Raw genomic sequence first — 23,800 nt, forward strand, 5'->3', positions numbered from 1 at the left:
TACCTGTTAAATAAATACTGTAAATATGGTGTCCCTACTTCGCGGATTTTCACCTATCGCGGCCAGGTCTGGAACGCATCTACCGCGATAAACGAGGGATCACTGTACAGGTAAATATACAACGGCAGTAAGCTATTATTATAACCTTCAGCAATCATCATGGAGTTTTCAAAAAGATACAACATAAAGGACACAGCCATACAATAGTACATTTACACTGAATATTGCATTGACGTTATTGTGTACCAGGATAATGCCAGTACCAGTTAAACTGAGGAGTTATACACTCTTACTGCAGGGGGATAAATGACCTACGGTAGCGTTCTATTTGGGATGTCTCAGTCTGCCACTGAAGGAGTTGTCCATGGTCGCCACAGTGGAACGCAGTGGGTGGGAGGGGTTTCAGCTTCACCAGCATCCTCCTTTCACACATCTCACACAAGCTAGTTGGCAGCCCAGAAACAAGTTAGCTTTGTTAACTAGCTTGTTCAGTTCTTCTTATCCTACATTGACATTGTGTGGGCTAATTTTAGTATAAAACACAACTTATTTTGATAATTTATTGTGTAATTCTGTAGCAGTTAAATAAATTAGAAATTTTTATTTAAAAAAACAACACGTACACTCCTAATTCTTCACCAGAAGAAAGTATTAATATAGAAGTTTTCAAATCTGATGTTTATGTTTCTGTATTTAACAGAAGCTTTTGTCCAAAGGGACGAGCAGGTGACAATAAAGCCAGCAGGTTGTCCTTGAGGCTAACAACAAACACAGCTGCATTTGTTATGATGAAAGGACAGAGTCAGTCCTTTTGAATTGTGTTCAATCAAATGTATGCGTAACTAGCATTTTACTTTTTGTACATGGTGATTAGATCAGCTTGGAAAGTGGAGATTAGTTCTGCTAAAGCAGCTGATGTACTGTGTAGCCTGTGCAAGACCTGTTATAAAGTGTTTTTGCAGTTAAATTAAACTCATCTATAACAACAGCAAAAACAATAATATTAACAAATTAATAACACTTTAATGCCATCATATTACTCATGAAAATGTTAGTACTTCATAAAATTGCTATTTGGCTTAACTGCCTCATTCTCTTCCCAATGTTTACATGTCAAACGCACCTGCCTTATGTGTGCTATATTTTGTAATGATTAGGCTATAATAATCTGGTATTTCTATATTTCAGGTGAAACTTGAAAAATGAAAAAAAAAAAATCATGGAAAAGTTCTTTTTTTCAGCAATTCAGCTTAAACCTTTTCACAATGTTCTGAGATTTTGAATGTGGGGTGTTCATAAGCTGTAAGCGATGATCATCACAATTTTAACAAATCAAGGTGTGAATTATCTGGCTTTGCAAAAAATGAGTCTATCTCATAGACTATTTTCACCTTTTAAGTTTAATTACTGACATAAATGAAGTTTGAACCATATTCAAATGTTTAGAGATTCACCTGCATTTATCGTCAGGACTGACAACACCATTGAATGCCCACAGTCACACTCTAAATGTGCAGCATAATTACTTGTCACCACCAGAGGGTGGAATAGACCACATCTCTACAACTGTGTGTCAGGCCCTTCTAAAAAAACCAAAAAAACAACAACAAAAAAATAACAGAAAGAGGCAGTTGAATAAAAAACACTTTTTATTGATAAGTTTGAACCAGACATCAGCTCAGCTCAATCAGTCATCATTTTCCTCTCCTATATCTAGCCTCTCACAATAAATAATTATTTACAACCATTAGGAAGGCGCAGATGAAAAGCAACAAGAAGTGTCATTAGACACGGTGGCAGAGAGGTAATATACAGCGAACGAGACAGCCTGGAATCGATAATGTTGCATAAAAAGCTGACAGATAGATAGATGATGGTCACTAATTGATAGCCTTTCCTGGATAAAGGCCCGTGTCTGGTGCTTGCTCTCTGCCCTCTCCCCCTCTCAGCTGTGCTGAATACGGTGTTTAACCTGGATCTCAGGCTGTTAGCTGTGGAGCATCCTGAACATCCCAAAATATGTCAGTTATCTGAGAAAAAGATAGAAAAGCAGCAAATCAATGACTTGAAAGAAACACTGATGTGTGGCAGTAGTGGTGGAGAGTGCTACATAGGAGTAATATTTCCATTTCATGCTCCATGAAAGTTTAACTTCATATTGCAAAGAAAAATATGTATTCTTTACTTAACAGGTGAATTTGTTGAGTGAGCAAAAAGCAAGACAGATGTTCCTTAAAAAGGAATTCATCTTTTAATTTTTGAGTACATTCATAGAAGCTTTCTAAAATAGAAGTCTCATTTTATATCCTGCTTAGAGGTATATTCCACCCCTAAGTGAAATTTAGTCTGTTGCCACATTCCTCAGAGAGAAAAAGCATTTTGTAACCAGCCCAGTTATTTTCCTACATTGGCAGTATTTCTTTAGCTTAGCATAAACAATGTAAGTGAATGGTAACAGCTAGCATTTTGTGTGAAAAAGTCATGAAAGTTACTCAATAAGGATTCTGAATCTTCATGGTGACCTCAATAATTATATTGACTGCACATGAAAATGATAAGTAGCACTAAGGAATTACAAGAGCAGATTTAGACTTGGGACTACGTTACGACAAAACACCACTGTAAGCCATTGCTGCATGACATAGCAGCCCCAGAACTTGCAGTTTACTATCATTAGGGTGAAATTTTGCAAATGTTGTACAATAAACGTGGAAGTGACAATGTATGCCTGATGTCAAAATTACAGTATTTCATAATAGCCCAGCTACACCCAAGGAATTAGTGTAAAAACAACACAAATTACTGACATTGATGATGCACTTTGTTCTGTCTGTGTACAAAAAATGGACTGGACTGCCGTATTCTGTTGACATTTACAACATTTCACCCTAATGTCATTGCAGTGAAATGTTGAGTTTTGGGGCAGCGGCGCCATGTCCTTGTGCTTTGCAGCATTGCTTTGTGTAAATCGACTCCTGTAATTTCTCCAGGTCATTTATTATTTTCATTTGCACTAAATAGGATAATTGAGCTCACAAAGAAGAGTTAGGATCATTATTGAGTAATTCTCTTACTTATTATTGACTTTTTCCACACAAAATGCTAGCTGTTACTGTTCACTGACATTGTTAATGCTAAAGCTAATGGCAAATAGCCAGATTAGGAGAATGACTGGGCTGGTTACAAAATGCTCCCCCCCCCCCCCCCCCCCCCCCACACACACACACACACACACACACACACACATTTTTAAAGGTTGAATATGGAACATGGACACTCTGGCAAACTCTGGTGTTCAGATGTGGTATTGCAACAACAGGACTAATTTTCCAGCTTTTGGGATGTTTGTTCACTACTGGCGCGTTCCAGCACCGTGTTCAGAGACAAACTGAACAGGATAAGGACTCATGTCTACTGATAAGTTTACTTTACAACAGTATTTACTGTTAGAACATCTTTTGTGCTCAGAATCAGCTGCTTGACTTGTCAAGTCAGCCATTTTACACAGTCCCAACCTCGCCTTGCTGAGCGGACTTTTTAACGATACGGTGTCATCTAGTGGCTGGTAGACGTAAACATAAACAGTGTTGTGTCCGACAGAATAAAATTTTGGTTATTTATCTTTTTTGACAAAGCTTTTTATTAAAATGTTCCATTTTCTAACTTTAACTCTGGGGCATGTAGTAGCAGACACATTTTCACTTAGAGGTGGAATATTCCTTCAAAGGGATTTTTATTTTTACCATTTTAAAATGTGTTTCCTTGTTTGAGTTACAGATGGTTACTAACTTGGAATAAGGAGCCAAGAGCTGCTCTAAGCCAAACCATGATTAAAGTGTCCACCGTGGCAGCAGTAAATGCAAAAGGTACTTCATGAAGCTCCACACAAACATCTGTTTTACATTTCTTGACAATTTACATGTAATACTGTGATTATTTGCAAGAGCAAATATCATTGTCATCAGCAAAATGAAGCACTTCTTGTGCATTCAGCCTCACATCTGGCAAGAATTTTTTGCTTTAGTACATTTTCCACCATTGTTCAGCAGAAAGAACAAATGTTTGGTTGGGTGTCTTACCTCTGCACTCATATCTAAGGTCTGAGAAGATGACATGTTCCTGAGAGAAGACAAACAACCCCAGTCTGCCTCCAGCTAGGGTGTGGTCATAAACAGCTCCTGAGTCAGACAGAATCTTCCTGCCCTCGTACACCACCACCCTGCAAGGGAACCACAAATACAATCACTAATCAAGACGATTTAGCAATTAACTTTATTCATGCCACGAGTACTGGTAATTGAATTTTTTGCTTGCTAACATTTATTTATAATTATGATATAAATTCTAACACAACTGTAAACATCACAGAAACACATTTTCTACTACAACTGGAAATAGAAATAATAAGAATAAAATATTTTGTGGTTTAAAGTAGAATTTTTTATAATAGATAGTTTGAGCATTTTAACAGGCATTTGAAAAGAAAGTGATGAAGCCTTGGAGAATTTATTAAAATGTATCAGTGAATGTCTGTCATTCACAACCACAGAGAAATCTCACACAAGAAAAACCAAAAACCTCACTTTTTACAGGAATTCTCAAGTACTATCATCTACTACCCATAATGCATCATGGACGTTAATTGTATCTTCAAAGAAAGTTGTGTATTCTGAACAACTGCACTTGTTCCAAACATCTTTCTTTTCATTTATCTTTTTTTCAAATCAAACCTTTTTTTTTTTTTTTGATGTTTTTGCCATCTGCACACAAACAACGTTCAGCACAAATAACTGATTTCATGGGGTGGTTTTTAATTTGTGTTTTTATATATTTTCAAGGGTTATTAGTAGAAGGACTAAACTGAAGAAGATGTTGCAGGTTGTGACGATGAAAACACCAAAGGCAGTGAATTACTCTGTTATGTTGAAGTAACTTTTGGAGATGAGAGCAAAGGACTGGGTGTTGTTTTTCTTTACTTATACCAACAAGAACCGGACCAAAAAACGAGCAGAGCCTCACATTTCATGTAAAAAAAGGGGGTAAATTTGAAGAGAAGAGTTAAGTATGAAGCAATCAAAGAGGGTATATTTGTTTAAAAAATTAAATAAATATGTATTCCAGTTCAAGGTCCTGACTAGAGGAAGCCTTTTCCATCGGAAATAAAAAAAACAAGTGGATCTCTGTTTTCCAAATTCTCAATGTTTCTGACTTCCATGAGCGCAGTCCAGCTGTGGTTTATGACGGCATACCATGAAAATGTAAGTTTGGATTAGGAGGAGGAAGAGCAGCCAGGCAATATAATTCTTCTTGTCAACACATCTAAAACTCCAGCCCTCGGTGGCTCTGGCCACAGTTATTTATAGATAGGTTTATTAAATACAACACACTTTGTGTTAAATAATGCTTCTGATTAATAGAAACATTATTAACCCTTTGATCCATGAATTATGAAATCTTCAACCATGATTTTTTTAACAAGTTTTTTCATTCATCTTTAGGTGTGAATGAAACAAATTTCAACAAATATTTTTTGTAAAATCTTATAACTTACAAATAATTTATTACATGTCCACCTTGGTGGACAGCATGCTTTCTGAGCATGAAATATGTTGGCTTGGCTTACTGAAGTCCAAATGGAGGGGCTCAAATGCAATAAAGTCTTCAGCAGCTGTGCTTAATAGCAAAAATAAATAAATAACAATTTTGAGTACCTGTCCACTGTAGTGACCATTATGTATCAAAGGGTTAACTTTAATCAGTATGCAACATGATTAACTCTTCTCAAACTGCAGTAATAAGTCTTGAAGGCTACACATCTTCTGCCATCTCAAAATATAAGTGGTGGCAACTGCCACAATGTTTATTTATTTATTAAACATTTTTATTATGTTAGACATTAATAAAATCAATGATTAAAAAAAATTTCAAGCATCTCAGTGAAGAAGATTTTTTTCAATGTTTTCTTAAATAATAAAGTAGCATAAGAAAAATAAATAATAGTTTTAAAAACATTTGGCTGCATTCCTCTGGTTATAAATTCAAATATCAATAAACATTTAAAATGATTATTGCTGTACCTGATGAACCCGGTTTTGGGCCGGTGTATAAGATGCATGCGGTACGCTGTGTAGTCTTTCCATCCAATTTCATTAGGGTCATGCCATAAGGTTTTGACCTAGAACCAATAAACACAATAGACAGTATCAGATAAATCAAAAAAGAAATAATAGGTGATCTTTCTTTTAAAACTAAACAATGCTAATGATATTGTTCTGTACCTGGTTTCTGGTGTTTCCAGTGTGCCACAGAGCGTTCCGTAGATATTCCCCTGGTCCTGTACTGGAGTGAACCAGCTTGATCGAAAGCCCTGCAGTGGCAAAAGCTTTAGATGGCCGTTTCTCCCAGTAGGCTTGAGACACCTGCTCTCACAAAAGACCAGAAGAGACAGATGAGTCATGAAAAACCATCCTGTTTCATGATAATCACTATAACTCATCGACTTTAACAAACACAACGATGGTGATAACTCCGTCATATTTACAGACATGATGCTGGATTTTCATGAGGTAGTTGTTGGGGGTCATGTTTACCACATCATTTGAGTGAAAACTGATTGAGTGAGACTGTTGTTTGAATATTTTCCATTTGCCACTAGAGTCAAGCACATCTGTTAGAAAAATACCTCATGAACTATGGGATGGATTTTAATGAAACTTCCAGAAAGTAATTTTAGGATTAACCTTTGGAGTCACCATAATCCTACACAGCGGCCACAGCCAACTGACCTTATAAAACACAAACGCAACTACAACTTCTATCAGTTTTACAGATACTGGACTTAAATCTGGTGTCATAACAGTCAAGTCATCTCCAAATCCACTAACTGTTGGGGTCAACCATGTCTGTCTCATCAAAGTATCAAAAACCACTTGATGGTAATTAATGGGACTTTCTGAAATTAGATGTTCATCATTTACTTCCCTTCTGCAGTCAGTCCAGTTCAGGTCTGCTGCCACAGCTAGGCAATCTCAGCAAACACAAGGAATGCTTTAACTAAGTCAGCTACACACACACACACACACACACACACACACACACACACACACACACACACACACACGCGCGCACACACACGCACGCACACACACACACACACGCACACACGCACACGCATGCACACACACACACACACACACACACACACACACACACACACACACACACACACACACACACACACACACACACACACACACACACACACACACACACACACACACACAGTCCCATACAGACTGCACTAAATCTTGGTTATATTCTTCCCTTGATGCTATTATCGAAATTTGATAAAAATGGTTAGAATTCCATCTTTTCTCAACAAAATCTTGATTATAGTGTCAAATTCTGTAATGAAAAGCAACGAGAAGTATACATTTACTCAAAGTTCGCTCAGCCTTTTAGGGAAATTTAGAGAACCATTTTTTTCACTAAGTAAAAATATTCATATTATAAAAAGACAAACAGGTAATTGTAAGCTGGGGTGCTCTATATTGGCTTTTTACCAATATCTGGTGTCTGAAATTGTCCCAGTCCTAATTTGTGATACCAATATAAACCAATACCGAAATATGCCCCTCCCCCCATCTTAAAAAAAAAAAGAAAAACTAAATCATTTTAGGATGCTAACATCACATATCTCTTATCATGCACACTTAACCTGTAAACATAATTTGTACAAAATGACAACTACACCACTCCTCCTTGAACCATCACCTTATCATGGTGGAGGAGTTTCAGTGTCCTAATGAGCCTAGGAGCTATGTTGTCTGGGGCACTTTGTGCCACTGGTAGGGTCTCCCATGACAATTTGGTCTTAGGTGAAGGGTGAGACAAAGAACGGTTCAGAGGATCTTTCATGGAGGTACAATCAAGGAGTCGGAGTACCCGGCCCGGAGGGTTACCGGGATCTAGAGGTGGGAAAAATGATCGATTCTAAGATGCATCGCGATTCAGCCGTGCATGATTCCGCATCGATGCAGCAACGTGACATAATGAGATTCTCTCCCTATGTCTATGTCGGGGGTCGGCAACCGATGCTCTGGAGCCGCATACGGCTCTTCCATCCATCTGATGCGGCTCTCTGTGCTTGTAAAATAATTAATAGATATTTAAATAAAATGCTTTATATTTTACTGCATTAATTTTACATCTGTAAGCCAATTCTAAATGTAAAGATTGTCTGCGTAAACCTGAACAGTTCCAACCCAGTCTTACTGTGAGACCGGGTAGACGCGTCACGCTTGTGCGTAATCATATGCGTGTTCTGAGCTGACGAGGATGTGAGATTCTGGGATTCTCCTCAGACGGCTCCTGGATGCGTCGCCACATTGGAGACAGGAACAAGCGCTATTCAGCCAAAGTTTCATAATCAGGGAACATTTTCTAAGTGACAAGTCTCGCTTCAGTCAGAGGAATCTGCATGCGCCCTGGTTCTGCGACGTGCTCCAAGCCCCTCTCCACATCTTCAGCTCACTGTGCGCCTTATGTAGTACACGCTGACAGCGAGCTGCGCTGAGCTCCGTGTCCAGCTCAGATGGGAATCAAGCAGTGGTGGGCAGTCAGGGCCAGCAAAGCCTTCTCTGCTGGCCTAAACATACTCAAAAGCATAAATGTATTTTTTTTCCTTTGGTAATTATTTTTAAATAAAAAAAATGTTTACTGGTCTATTTTCTTTATATCCTATTATACCCACTTGGCTGTGCTGCTTCCAGTGTTAAAATACCAAGGCTGGGTGTTATCCAATCAGATTTAAGCTAGCTTGTGTTTTCAGGCAGATTAAGTCTGCTCTAGGCCTTCAGAATCAATCGAGAAGCCCACTGTCCGCTGTAAGTGAACAGAGACGATCTAGTTGCGATAGCCAATCAGCTCACGAGTCAGCTTGGCCCGGGCCAGCTAGCTGGCCTCACGCAAAAGTTGACATGAACGCATCCTGTGATTGGATGAGCAGTAGTTAGAACTTTTCTAGCGGCATGAAGCAAAATATCAAAACTAAACACAGAGATCTGTATCTATAGGCAGCTATCGGTGTATTTTTGAACACATGATGACTGAAAGAGGAGAAGAGACAGACTTGGTTGCAGATTAACTTGTCACACCATTTTCAAGACGGACCTTTCAAGAAAAAATGGATCTTGTGAGAACAGGTCGTCTGACTCCAACGCTAGATGGCTTGTCCCAGCAGGGGAATGGATTTGTTCGTCATTTTCAGGCAAGCAACTATGAACGGTACCCACGGCTAACAGCTTCAGAGAACCGCTGCAGGTTATTCTGCTGGGAATGCCTGTTGCTCGCATCAGATGGATTTGGTAGCATTAAAGCGCGTTAAAACGTACGCCAGAAACACGACCGGACAGACACGTCTTTCAGCCTCCATGTCCGTAGAAAAGGATCCACTCATGGACCTGAAGTGCACGGATAAACTGTACAGAGCCACTGAGGTTTTCCTGAGGAAAGAAAGAAGGATGGATTTTATTTTCTAATGAGTAGGAGAGGAGGAGATCCATGCTGGACATTTATGTTGGTGAGTAGAAACATTTTATTAGTATTTTTTTAATGTTTTGTCATTTTATTTTGTTAATAATCAATAAATGGTAACAAAATAAAATGGCAAAATGAAATTATTCTGTGTTCTGTTTCTATGCAATTTATATTGTGTATAACGTGGTGTGTGCAGCTGCGCCAACATGTTCAATTGTTTCGCGGTACAATTTTCTCCAAAACAAATGCAAATAATGTGTTTGCTTTACTTATTTATTTTATTGTCTCATCTCTTAAACCCGTCTTTCATTTCTGAGATTTGACAGTATCCGTGGTCAGCTTCCTACTCTCAACTGGGAATGCGAGTTTGATTTTAAAGACTCTGGAAATTATGTGTCTTGACCAGCCACTGGTGTGTGTGTGTGTGTGTGTGTGTGTGTGTGTGTGTGTGTGTGTGTGTGTGTGTGTGAGGTTTCTCCAGCTGTGATGTCCTATTGATGGTATTTTAAGGTGTATTAAATTAGATTGGACTGAATAGGAAATCACTGAAGGCCCAGGGGTGGAACGCACCGCCCACCACTGGAATCAAGTGATTTAGCTACATCTGCGATGTGCGAAACGAATAAAGTGTCAGTTCGTCTGCATGCGTCGGGGTCTTTTCTTTCTCCATCAAAATAAATAGTCAAAAACGGGAACTATCCGGTCAACACAACACAAGCCCTGCTTTTAACTGTTTTGTTTTCTTGTGAAAATAGATAACATTAAACTTGACTAACACCAGAGCCAGGCGCACTGCACCGTTGTCTCCGTCACTGTAAATGAGGGAAAAACAAAATGATCGGATCCTTTTCTGACCTTCCCCACCTACAAAGTTTAATTACAACAATCAAATGTGACAGAGCCTGGATTTGTATTCTGAACAGTCTAAACATGTTTTAAAAGAAACGTATGACAAAAGTGGCACTTGCTCAGTAAAACCACCAACAGGGTGAAAAATATCAAAATATTGTAGGCAGAGACGGGCTACAACTTCTGGATCCACTTTATATAAATCGTTTTATTGATTATCTTCTTATGAAAGACAACTTTGACGTACACGAGCGACCGGTACCGGCTGCTGTCTGAGGCTAGGCCCCGCCCACAATGCTGCGGCTGCTGCGGTGTTTTCTTTACTGTGGGAAATGGGTAATAATGGCTCTTTGATGGGAACAGGTTGCCGACCCCTGATCTATGTCTATGCAGGACAATAAAAATTTGAGGTTTTACAATTACTTCTGGGGGCAGAGTTGCAATGACATGTGCACTGCGTTGTCCTAGAAGCAATTGGACAGGGATACAGGGCCAACATTACCAGTAATCAAAGATGTACCCGTTACATTTAAATCAGATGTCTGGGCTAATTTCTGTTTTGGGATCCTGGATGTGAAAGAATCACTTAACACAGTATTTGTTTACTATTTTTAAGTTCAGTAATATTCTATCTTAAAGCTGCTCTACCGAAAACATTATTTCTTATATTGTTTAAGTAATTATAGGCAGCACACTTTAAACAATATTGCTCACTATAGTGAATAGATGAATGTTCTGTTTTTCAGGGATTTCGAAATCAAAAAGAAATTGAAAACTATTCTACTGCTTTTATTAAGTAATGAAAATTTTTGTGTGAAGAATCGTGATGCATTTCAGACTCAAATCGAATCGTTAGGCAGATAATCGGAATCGGAATTGGATCGAATCGTGAGGCAGGTGGAGATGCACACCACTACCGGGGTCCCACCCTGGAGCCAGGCCTGGGGTTGGGGCCCATGTTTGTTTTAGTCGTTTGCTAGCTAGCTAAACATAGCTACATGCTGTAAGCAGAACTTAAGTTCCCCACAGGGCAAATTTTTACTTAACAAGTTGTACCAAATTGCTTGGAGGCATAACCATGGTGACCAAGTATCTAAACATAACAGAGTCTTGTCAGCTCGCTTGGATTACAGCTTTAAGATGACAAACATTCCCTTCCAGTGTCCCGATCTTGATGAGAGTGTATTCTCTGTATTTTCATTCTAGTCAGTTACAGATGGTATACCTTTGTTATAGTTTCTTTCCTTCCCTCCGCGACATGCATACCAACACATAGGCAGGAAACACACACATACAAGTAGGTTAAAGGCTAATGCGGGCGCACTGAAACACAGTTAAACACACCTTCTCCTGCTACACCTCTTCTGTGGGATGACAATTTTGATTGTTTGACTAGAAAAAACAGCAAACGAAATACCTCTCATGCGGATGTTCACATTCACTCATACCACCAAGAAGATAGCCAAAAATCTCAGTTATCCAGAACTGAGGTGGCAAAAGCTGTCATCGGTACTCCACTCATGGGTCTTTCACATGGATCCAAACCATTTTAATGCTGATTTTTTTCCGTAAACCGGTCCCTGGCTTCCCTCCTTATTGTATCCATGTATATTCAGTATATGTGTATGTATATTTTTTGGGATTTTAACATGTTGTTTATTACTTTCTTTCTCACAAATCTGCTTCTTCTCAAAGATATACTTTTTGTTTACACTGTTTGTTTACACTCCTGAGGCCATCAACATGGCTGCCACATCCCAGAATGCAGCACATGATCCCAAGCCCTATACAGATATTTTCCTATATTACATTTTAAAGCAAATTTTGACAGATGTTAATATTAGACGGAAAATATCAGACATCCCTACCTTTAAGGATATCTGGATATATTGTAGATATCAGCTTTTAACTCAAGATTTCATGGCCAAGACATTTTTTTGGAATGCTGTTATCATAAAAGGCTTTTCATGGTTAAAGTCTTTCTATAAGCCTCACCTGTTTCCACATGACAACGTAGAAGCGTCGACTGGACTGATAAGCAAACACAATACCCGCATAATCATCATCTCGGTTGGTGTTGACGTAAAATGTCACGCTGAAATCTACAGAGCTGAACTTGTCATAACCTGTTTGAATGAAGATATGCTGCTTTAAGTGAAAATTACATTTCATTCAGTACATACAGTGTGTGTGTGTGTGCGTGTGTGTGTGTGTGTGTGCGTGTGTGTGTGTGTGTGCGTGTGTGTGTGCGTGTGTGTGTGTGTGTGTGTGTGTGTGTGTGTGTGTGTGTGTGTGTGTGTGTGTGTGTGTGTTTGCTTGTTAAAATTTTACCTAAAGCTATCCCAGGGTCTGAGTTGGCTGTCTGCAGCAGCTCCGTCCCCTGACTGCGGATCACCCAGAGCGGGTCCGACTGTGTGGTGCCTTTAGGATCCAACAAAACACCTTGGAATTTCTTGAAGTCTGTAGACCCAATGTCCTGGTTTAGAGGACAAGGATCCAGCGCATCCGGGATGCTGTCGTTGTCAAAGTCATCAACGCATGCATCTCCACTGCCATCACCTGGGAGTTGATGGAATGAAGAGAGCTCATGTAACATGATCCAATGGATTTTTTCCCTCACAACAGAAGGCAGAATTGTTGACCTCTGTGATAGCTTCAATAATCTTCAAGTCTAAGATGTACAGTAAGCCATAAACTGGATCTTTGCAAACAAAACTGACCGTCTGAGTCCTGCTGGTCTTTGTTAGGGACCAGTCTGCAGTTGTCCCGGTTGTCAGGGATACCATCATTGTCATCATCATGGTCACAAACATCTCCCTTTCCATCCTTGTCGTGATCAGCCTGGTTGCTATTGGCAATGTAGGGACAGTTGTCCAGGGAATTTTGGTGTCCATCCTCATCTATGTCCTCGTTGTTGTCACACATGTCCCCCACCAGGTCACTGTCAGTGTCGAGCTGCAAACAGACACCGAATTTGATCCGTTAGTTTAGCTACGACTTTCATGTTTTCTCTGAATATTGTGAAATTTTCAGGGACCTGCTGTGGGTTGTGAAGAAGAGGACAGTTGTCACACTGGTCTCCAACTCCGTCCAGGTCAGTGTCCCTTTGGTCGGTGTTATACACATGAGGACAATTGTCGTTCTCATTCAGAATCTCTAAAAGAATGAGGGATAAGCACATTCCTGGTGGATATATTACTTTTTCTGCGTCGCATAAAACATGCCAATCAATATAATTCAAGACAGACTCAGTAAATAGCCTCTGTAGCAATTTTCTAAATCTACAAATTAAACCAGATTGCTGTCTGGAGTTTTTCTATCATAGTCAACAGCTGCAGCTGCTGTTGTGAAAACACTGCTGCATCTTTTCCAACCAGTTATCTCATCTAAACCTATTTTTCATCAGAACTGTTGCTCTAAATGATTATTTTTCAAAAGGAACTGCATCTAGTAAACCTGTCCTTTCAGGACTTTAGGATTAGTGAGGCAATCGTTTTTACATTATCTCTTTATTTAGAACAAAGTTGTCCACTGTGAATAAAATTGTAATTAAAAATTGAGACTCAAAGATGTGAAACGTTAGATAAAAACATGTTTGTCATCATTATGTTTCCTTTTGTTCAGTGAGAAGACCTATAACAGGAAAACCAAATCTCAGCTCAGCCTTGCTGACGTGATTCCAGTTGCTCAACAATTCAAGGCTGTTTTGCTTTCTTCTTTTCATGATTCACTCTTTCAGTGCGTGAAAGATCTGGACTCCTTTATACGACAAAAACACGTTAGAAACCAAGATCAGCTAGGTTTTGGCATTGTCCTGCAGATACAAGAAAGACCTTGTGGACTGATTTTCAAAACTTTTCTGGAGAGAGCTGACACTTTGTAATCATCGGGTCATATGCTGAGCTATTTCTTCACCTCAGACTGCCTTATGAGGTCCTATCACGTTTCTTTTAGTTTATTTTGTTCTGCGTTCACATTCCTGATTAATTGCAGTAAATGGACCAATATCAGTATTGCTTCTTTTTAATTTTCTAAATGATATAACTTCAAATAAAATTGTGTATAATCAGAAATGAAGTGTAGCTCTTTAAAAATATTTGATCAGCTTTAAATGCTTTTTGTATAATTTGACTTCTAAAAGTCTCAGCTCTTCTGGTCATTTCCTTTATTTTAAATTATGCTGTTGGCATTCCAATTGGCAGTTAACTTGATAAGCTCTGATATTAATTTTAAACCTAGAAGCATACCCTCATTATTTACTCACAGCCCTACAAAGGGAAAATGTAACCTTAAACTCAACTTTAGACTAAAATCTCTTTCCTGGTTCCTATTTTTAAAATAGGCAAAATATTGTTAAATACATGTTAAAATTTGCTTTAAGAACTGTACGTTTGAGGCTCCTACCATCCCCATCGATGTCAATGCTGCAGGCGTCTCCTTCTCCGTTGTCATCAGTGTCTGTTTGGTGTGGATTGCTTTCAAACGGGCAGTTGTCACAACTATCTCCCACCCCGTCCCTGTCAGAGTCAAACTGACGAGGGTTGTACATCAGTGGGCAGTTGTCCTGCTCAAAACAAGAACAACCAGACGCACTCATTCAGAAAAGGCAATATTTCCCATCTAATTTAAATCATCCTCATGTGTTCTGTGTGATGATGATAGAGAAGCAGGTAGTAGAGTGGAGTAAATCAAGTAAAACTATAACGTTATTTATCAGTTAAGAAACATCAAACATCTTCACAGTAGAGGAACAGTTCAAGAGGTCATCAAAGAAGTGACACAATTTATACAGAACAGGCAAAAAACGAACAGCTTGAAAACGTTCTAATTTAAAAATGGCTGAGAAGAAAACTAACATTAAGAAAATAAAGAAGGTGAGTTAAAATTAAATGTACAATCTATAAAAATCCGAAAACACCACAGTCAGTCTCACCCTTTCATCACTAATGTTGTCGTTGTCGTCATCAGGATCGCAAGCATCCCCCTGTCCGTCTTTGTCCAAGTCTTCCTGTCCGGAGTTTGGCACCATGGGGCAATTATCCTGCAGCCAATCAGAGCACAGCTTCACTTAATGTCATCTGATCAGAACATTCATGATTCATCATATGACGGTATCTTTTCTTATAGGGATGCACCAAAAACACCCACCATGTCCTGAACACAGTGAAATAAGCTTTGGATCGTGTGTGAAGCGAGTTTACTCTCGTGTGGCACACAGACTGTTGCTGCTGTGCAGCTGCAGCATCACTTTATTCTCACTGGACGAGTGAATATCTTCATCAGAGGCTGAATATTGCTTTTCAGAATCAGAGTCAGACATAACCATAGAGCTTTGTCAGCATTGTAACTTTCTCCTCTCTAATATACAATAATATTCACCCTCTGTGTACTCTGCTCGTCTCCTCTCCTCCTCTGCTGTGTCGGGAGTCTCCGACGGGGAGAAGTTTTCAACCACTAAAAACTCTGAACATTTCAATAGAAACACCCAAAAGTGTTGCTCAGATTGAAGTTACACATCTCCACCATCTTCTGGTGTAAAGTAATAACTTCATGAGGGATTATATTTGCAGCTGTGGCTCGTTAAATGCAATATAGCAACTTTGGCTAGTAAAGGGTTAATTTAACAGTTATAAGTCTGCACATTCAGATTTTTTTACCTTTTCACAGTGATAGGTGGCATTCTGCCTGCATGGTAACTTTTCATTAGGCCATCCATCCAGATCTGGGTCCTCACCACATAGAACCCCATCACCAGCAAACCCAACAGCACACACACACTTAAACAGAGCCTCAGACGCCAGGCCCAGGTATATACAGTCAGCAAACTGGTGGCAGGTGTGTGTGTTGTCTTTGCAAGGATTGTATGGCTCACACACCTAAAACAATACAACAACAGACCCCAGAAAAAATCAAACATTTTTTCATCATTTTGTGCGTTTTACTTAAATTCTTGTAAAATGTGTTTACTTTGAGAGTAAAACACATGCCTGCCTAGTTTTGGAGGCTTCCTTCAGTCCAATGCCAAATGGCTGGGTGCCTTTGTAGCGAGGAGGACAGGGGAGACAGTAGAACCCAGGATCTGTGTTCACACAGGTTGTAAAACACACTCCATCCACTTCACACTGAGATGGAGTTAACAGAAGTTTTTGTAAATGAGAATCGTCCTTTTCCCCCCAGAGGAGTCTTTAACATGGCTGGCTATGAGATTCAAACAAAATTTACAATAGACCAATAAAAACTTTAAAAATAGCATGAATGTGATCAAATCTCGGACACATTTTGTTGCCGCAAGAGACTTCATCTCTCTGTCGACATTCACCAGAGCCTCAGACTTTAATTAACCTGCTGGTGCTGTTTATAATCACTGCTATAAAAGTCAGATGATGCAAATTTTAAAGCTCTATAAATACTCCTCAAACTTCCACAAGAAAAGCCTTCTATAATTCAAACTAATTGATGTCCACACAGCAGGAGGAGGCAGAAAAACAATGAAAAACTTTTATCATGTGGTTGGTTCTTTAGGAAATAATCAGAAAATAGCAGTAAGTAGTAGAAACAAGCATGAGTTCAGTTAAGGTCGAGCTTTGTTAATAGATTTATTGACTTTTGGGAATTTTTTAGCAGAATTTTAGTGCAAATACACCTACACCAACATGCTGGAAACAAATGTAGTAAACAGTCTGGAATGGAACTTTGAGTGAGTTGTTGTGTCTCCGGTTAAAAGAGAGCAGGATTTAATGAAGAGTAGAGCTGCAGCGAGGCAGATCAGTCATGCTTTGGGTTTGTGTTGCAGCCAGGAGCTAGGTCTTCAGGGAACATTTCACTTGCACAGACATTTGACATGCTGAAGGTTAAACAAGGATGGCTTCTACAAGAGGAAAATGACACACCTCAAAAACCACAGTATATCATCACAGAAAGAGCAAGGAAAAGGTTTTCCCATGGCTGTCAGCATCCCCTGATCTAAGCATCTGTAGATTCCAGACCTCAGAAGAGCAAAGCATAAAACGCTGCCAAGATCTGGAAAGGCTTTTTGGTTTTCTTTAGTTTTTTGGCTGCAAGGGGCCTAAGCAAATGCTACGAAGCCTCCCTGTCTACTTTTATTCCTGTTTAGGTTGAAGCAAAAGTAACTTTCATGTAGATTTTACTACCTCATTCTCATCTTCACAGTTTGTACCGTTTCCTCTAAAACCCAACGGACATTGTCCACATTCCCAAGATCCATCACTTTTTGATGTGCATCCTACCCCGGGAAAACATGGATTTGAAAGCAAGCAGTGATCTGAAACAGAAAACACACTGGGTGAATCATTAACACTTAGACGCAACACCAGGGGTTACAAGAATGTATGTTTTTCTGAGTTTTAATTGTTTTCCCATTAAGTCTTAAGCCTCATTACTAAATAAAGGCTAAATAAACTCTGAAGGATTTAATTTAATCCAGCATTGTTTGAAAATAATGTTTTCCCAAATGCAAAAAAAAAAAAATAAGGAGGATTTATTTGTGGATTTTCGGATTACACTGCTTATAGAAGAATATTTGCTTTTGAAATTAGGATGAACATACAGCTAGAGGTTTGGTTTACCAATAGGACATGGTTGTTTGTTACACGCATCGTAGTCCACTGCATCTCCAGCACAAGACTTCCCACCATTCTGAGGGGCGGGGTTCGAACAGTCGCGGTGGCGGCTCACAAGGCCTCCACCACATGACGTGGAGCACTGCGACCACTCGCTCCAGGCTGTCCACCCTCCTGAAACTAAACCCAAAAACACAACACTGACATGTGGTTCAGCTCCATGTAAAATGTGCATCAGCGCTCACCGGGGCACACTGTGTTGTTGCATGACTGTGTCTCCCTGCCGCTACCCTTGCACCCTCTGCCTCCCTTGTGAGGGGAGGGACTGTTGCACAGACGGACCCGTGTGGTGTTGCCTTCTCCACATGTGGTGGTGCATGCAGACCAAGGAGACCAAAGGCCCCAGTTCCCATCAACACGCGCTGGATGTTAAAAAGCATTTCAAAACTGAGATGGGTTGATGGAAATTCTTCCAGTTTCAAGAAGAACATTTAACAAAAACACTTGACAGAACAGATGTGCAGACTGAGGTCTTACTTTTACGGTCACACTTCATTAGTATGCAGCTGCGAGTCTGAAGTGAAGGTCCAGAGCAGGAGGGCATGATACCATTGCAGGACCGACCCCGTTGCTGACCCCCTCGTCCACAGGTGACCGAGCAGTGGGTCCATTCAGACCAGGGGGACCAACCATCTTCATTGTCTTCACAGAAATAAAACATGCAATTGTAAAACATGTTGATCTACGTTGACATTTTAGTTTTCAGATGGACATTTGACATCACGCTCACCGAGACAAACAAGGCAGCATTTTCCATCAACAAATGACGGATTGAGGCAGGACACTGGGGGACACAGCACCTGCTGACACACCACCTTCCCGTCCTGGACAAACCGTTGTGATAAACTTAGATTGTGAGAAAATGTCGTATTATTTGCTCCAGATGTTTAGATCCATGCCAGAGGAATGATATCCTGTCAGAAGAACGTCTGGCTACTCCCTCAACGCATTCTTGACTAAACTAATGATGTTTTCTAAAGAGAAACAGGCTCAGGGATCAAGCAAGAAGAAAATATAACAGTGGCTCTGGAATTAAACTACCGGTAAACCGCATTGGAAGCGTGTGAAATGTCTATGGACACAATCAAAAGGGATGTTTTGACTGTTTTGATGTTTGCTCTCTGTTTCATTAGGAAGATTGGTATTATTTCTACAAATACATGAAGAAGGTATAAAATAGGAAAGCAAACTAATGCATATATATTTTTTTATAATGTAAAACCTTTAGAAGGAGAATTTGGAAAATGTATAAACAAAATTAATATAAATCTTACAATTTACCCCTCCCAGATTACACATATTCATTATGGGTTTTTTTTCGGTCTCTTAACTGTTTCAGATCAGCACACAAGGTTCAAAATCAGACAAAAATCATCTGAGTACATACACAATGCAGTTTTCTAATCATGATTTCATTCATGAAGGGGAACAAGCTTTTCAAGTCAGCCTGGACCTGTGTGAAATAGTAACTGACCACTACATCATGGATGAACTGTGATTAATCACATTATCTGGCAAGCTGAGTTCAGGTTCACCGGCCACACTCAGTCCTAATTCCTATTAGACCTGAACATGCAGGAGTCACTTTTGTGACATAATCAAATAGGATAAAGTATCTAAAAGAAAGAAAAACAACATAAACACAATGAAATTCAAATACAAACCCAAACACCGCTTGTAAGCCATTAGGTGTATCGACAACATAAAAATAAAACATACGCGTCCCGATACATTATGTACACCGCAGTTCAGAAAATCAACATCACACCTACAGTCAAGCATGGTAGTGACAGTGTGATGGCTTGGGATTGATTTACTGTTGTTGTAATGGATGGAACCAGGGATTTTGCTCTTTATCACAAACTCCTGTTGAAGAATGTCTGACCTTTAAGAGGCCATTGATGCTGGAAAAGTATGCAACATGACATGAATAAAAACAGTTCATGGGGCAAAATTCCTCCACAACAATGGTATGCTAGTTATCAAAATACTTGATTGCACCATGCACAGCACAAGCCTGTGACAACTGATAATTAGGTTTAGGGGTAAATTAACTTTTCACATAAGGGACAGGCTGCTCCGGAATAAAAAAAGACACTTTCGTTTATGTCAAAAAGGATAAGTCCTTCTGGTAGCTATACTTATGACACATCCCTCACTCAGTCAGAGGCCTGTATTAATATCTTGGGTTGTTGTGACGAGAGATGTATTCAGCGCTGACCTGGCAGGAGCAGGAGGTGCAGCTGTCGACCTCCCAGACCTCCCCCTGCTCGTACACTCGTCCATCCTGAGCACACCAGACCTCCCCGTCTTTGTCTCTGTCAAGATCATTGTTGTCTCCATGGTTATCCTCATCTCCTTCATCGCTGTTGCTGCTGCCCAGCTCAGATAAAGTGATCCGCATCTCCTCATTTTCCTTTGACTGACAACACACAAAAAGATATATGTGTGTGTGTGTGTGTGTGTGTACTAGGGGTTGCATGACTTCATTTTTTTTAAGTCGACCGTCAAGTAATGAATATGGAGTCGACTTCGACTAGTTGTGGATGACGTCACACACCTGAAGCGCACAGGGTGTTGGGTGGTGGTGGTGGTGGTGGTGGTGGTGGTGGTGGGGGTGGGGGGGTTGGTTCGCTGGAGTTTTTGACAATTAAAATTGCAGCTACATTTTCTAAGTTAGACACATCTCTTTTAACAACGATAGTTTCTGCTTCAGCCCTCTCCCCCCTCCCCGTGCGCAGCGGCCGCAAACTCACTGATGCACCTGCAGCCTCTCAGAGTTCCTGCTGCTCTAAACATTAAAATGATTATTTCATTTTCTGTTCCTCACTTCTGATTACCTTCAGTGGTGTCTGTTTGTTGCAACCAGCAGGTACAAAAACAAACTTGTTTTTATTTGACTATTTTTCTGTCCTGCCTGTTTATTATCTTCCTGCATCTCCTCTCAATCCTAAAGAAAAACTGCTACCTGGCTTCATATATATTCACCTTATGAGTTACCTTTGAACTGCAGTTCTAAAAGATCAACCACTGCAAAAACAGCGGAGTGCTCGCCGGCCGCACCAGTGAGGTGCGTCACCGGAGGACAAAATAGGTGATGCGCTCTGCTCCACAGCAGCGAAACGCATCAGGCACAAATAAAAGACAGAAAACATAAAAGGAAATGAGCCAACATGAACGATCGCGTGTTAAATTTGTTTTTGAGGTGGCGACTCCTAATTTGATAATGTTACTGTGGCCGTGCTCAGGACGCAGATGTCTGGAGCGAGTCAACGATCAGAGCTTTGCATGTGCACACTGGTTAAGGTTGGGATGGGGGTGAGGGGAAGGTTAAATTGTAAGAGGGTAAAGGTCACAATTCGGTCAAATGTCCGTTTTACGGTGGGCGTTTATATATCACGCTCTGGAACAGCGCGTCGGCTCCCAACGCGCAGCGGCTCGTCACCTACTGTCTTTTCCGAGGACTGCGTCTTGTCGGTCATTATCACGTGACAGCGACTAGTCGATGAAAGGCATAAAAGTCACTACAGAGCAGTGAAGTTGACTAGTCGACTAGTTGATACAACCCCTAGTGTATACATGAAATGCATTAAGACATTAGAAGATATTTATCAACATCTGATTTTCATCAACAAAACATCTGTCATGAACTAGAGACAAGAACCATTTTACTGTGATTAGAGGACATTTTAATCCTGATGATATTTAGCTTTTTTTCCAAACTCCCATAAGTTTGACCACAAACCACAATGTCTCTGGCTGGAAGAAAAATGCTATTATTTCTTCCATAGGGCTGGAAGAAAAGTTTCTTTCTACTGATGTTTTTGCAAAAAATTTCACAAAAAAGTATTAAAAGTGTCACACACAGCTGTTAGGTTCAATGCTGCTCTTGGAAAGAATTTGACAGCTTAGAGCTAATCATTTAAAAAAGAAACAGAGAACTGCACCAAACTCTTGAGCCTCTCGTTTTTATTCTTGACAGCATTTCACTGAATCAAAAACTAAGAACTTTAAAGAGAGTTAAGTTTTTTAGGATGAGAAACTCGTTACGCCAGCTGAGACCATTAAACCATGGAGATCATTAATTTAAAAAAATCCAACTAATTATATATAATTTAAACCTTTAATTGGTTGATGAAAATCTTTAGGCCTTTTGAGTGCTGGTACTAAATTAATAGTGAGAAAATATATTTTTCTATCCTACAATTATTAATTCAAATGTTTTTAGGTTAAATTTAACAGTGTAATTACATAGTAACAGAAAAATAAATAACTGGCACTCACCACGTGTAGGTTCAAAGGACAGAAGACATGCCAACTAATAAATTTTTATAATTTTTGGTTCAAAATACTAGAGCAACTTATAATAATAATAATAATAATAATAATAATCATGTTAATAATAATAATAATCATGTTAATAATAATAATAATAATAACAGCAATAATAATAATAATAATAATAATAATACACCTCTACATTTTTTTGTTTTGAGTTTTATTAGCACTGTCACATTTTTTATACATTAACATATTTTTTTTATCTGATCATATTTGGCAGGTTGCTACATCATTTTGCATTAATCATGGCAGACTTGTTAAATTTTTTCTCAAAAAAAAACCTGTTACCTACAACTAACAGCTTTTAGCACGAATGTATTCGTTTACTTAGAAAGCAGAAACTACTTTTACAAACTTCTTAACTGAACCTCACATGACGCAAAACTCGACCTGGCCTAAACATTATTGCGCTAAAGGGGTCAAAAATCACACATCTGACTTTAGATAGTGTAAATAAAAGCTTTTTGTAAACAAGCTTTGACTTACATTCTAAAAAAAAAATTATTCTACTTAACATCAATATCCATTTTAATGGCATTTATGTAATGAATGGAAAACACATTTTCACAGCAAAGGGCTTCTCTCCGGTAAATAACACCATTTGTTCTAATACTTCCTACAACACTTTGAACATTTGGAAGTCTTACCACTCTCTCCAGATCTTCAAGCAGGTTATTTGTAACGATGCGCAGACCGTGGATCTCAGTGATTAAATCCACCAGCTCTTCACATGGATGATGACACATTTCAGAAGAGACATTGTGGACGTTTGTGCCACTTGCACCTGCAGAAAGGCCATGTTTTACTGTGATTTATCTCTAAATCTCTAAAGAAACAATAAGGAAACAGGTGGAGAAGCTGAATTAGTGTCTGAATGCAGGTGTGAGTCTTTGTGAGCAAGTGCACGTGTGTGGTACCTGCACACACAGCTGCTGCACACAGGGGAATTAAAAGCCAGGGCAAATCTCTGAGAGGCCACATCCCTGTTCACAAACGCATCACATATGCAGTCGCCGTTAAATACAGAGAGCATACATCACCGCAGACAGCATGCGTGTCTGCTGCCGACCAGATAAAGTAGAAAGATGAAGGTGAAGAGGGAATTAACCTTGCATACCTGCGTCTTCCTCGCAGTTCTGCCTTTCTCTGATATTAAAAATCACAGCTGGTAGACTCCTCTGTGCTTCAGCTCCGCAGGGGCTCTGATGGAATGTCTCCTTTTTCCTTTATCCTCACTCCCTTGTCTCCTTATTTCCTTGTCAGGGTCCCAATGAAGAACTTCTTTAGTGATTTCTCTCAGAAGCATCCAAGCAGCTGAAAAGTGAGTGAAGAACATGCAGGCTGCTCAGTAGAAGCTTCTGTAAAACTTCTGGGGTTATGCATTTGTTTGTGTGTGTGTGTGTGTGTGTGTGTGTGTGTGTGTGTGTGTGTGT

General features: G+C 39.6%; 1 protein-coding gene across 2 annotated transcripts; it reads right to left on the reverse strand.

Moving 5' to 3' along the window:
- Positions 1-1,804: 1,804 nt before the first annotated feature.
- LOC107387772 (thrombospondin-2) lies at positions 1,805-23,699 on the reverse strand. Of its 2 annotated transcripts, none has more exons than XM_015962943.3 (21): positions 23,485-23,699; positions 23,285-23,350; positions 23,015-23,151; positions 20,248-20,448; positions 18,757-18,850; positions 18,504-18,668; positions 18,212-18,388; positions 17,973-18,146; positions 17,538-17,668; positions 16,374-16,508; positions 16,044-16,262; positions 15,320-15,427; positions 14,791-14,950; positions 13,424-13,542; positions 13,107-13,341; positions 12,718-12,945; positions 12,382-12,512; positions 6,279-6,419; positions 6,078-6,175; positions 4,080-4,219; positions 1,805-2,030 (listed from the first exon to the last, which is right to left on the reverse strand). In XM_015962943.3, the coding sequence occupies exons 2-21, from the start codon at positions 23,346-23,348 to the stop codon at positions 2,023-2,025; spliced, it is 2,865 nt and encodes a 954-aa protein (XP_015818429.3). In that variant the 5' UTR covers positions 23,349-23,350; positions 23,485-23,699; the 3' UTR covers positions 1,805-2,022. The 2 variants fall into 2 exon arrangements, with proteins under 2 accessions (XP_015818429.3, XP_070401797.1); XM_070545696.1 differs by having other exon boundaries at positions 23,476-23,613.
- Between the last annotated feature and the right edge of the window lie 101 nt (positions 23,700-23,800).

Source organism: Nothobranchius furzeri, chromosome 16 (assembly GCF_043380555.1).
Source record: "Nothobranchius furzeri strain GRZ-AD chromosome 16, NfurGRZ-RIMD1, whole genome shotgun sequence".
Taxonomy (NCBI): domain Eukaryota; kingdom Metazoa; phylum Chordata; class Actinopteri; order Cyprinodontiformes; family Nothobranchiidae; genus Nothobranchius; species Nothobranchius furzeri.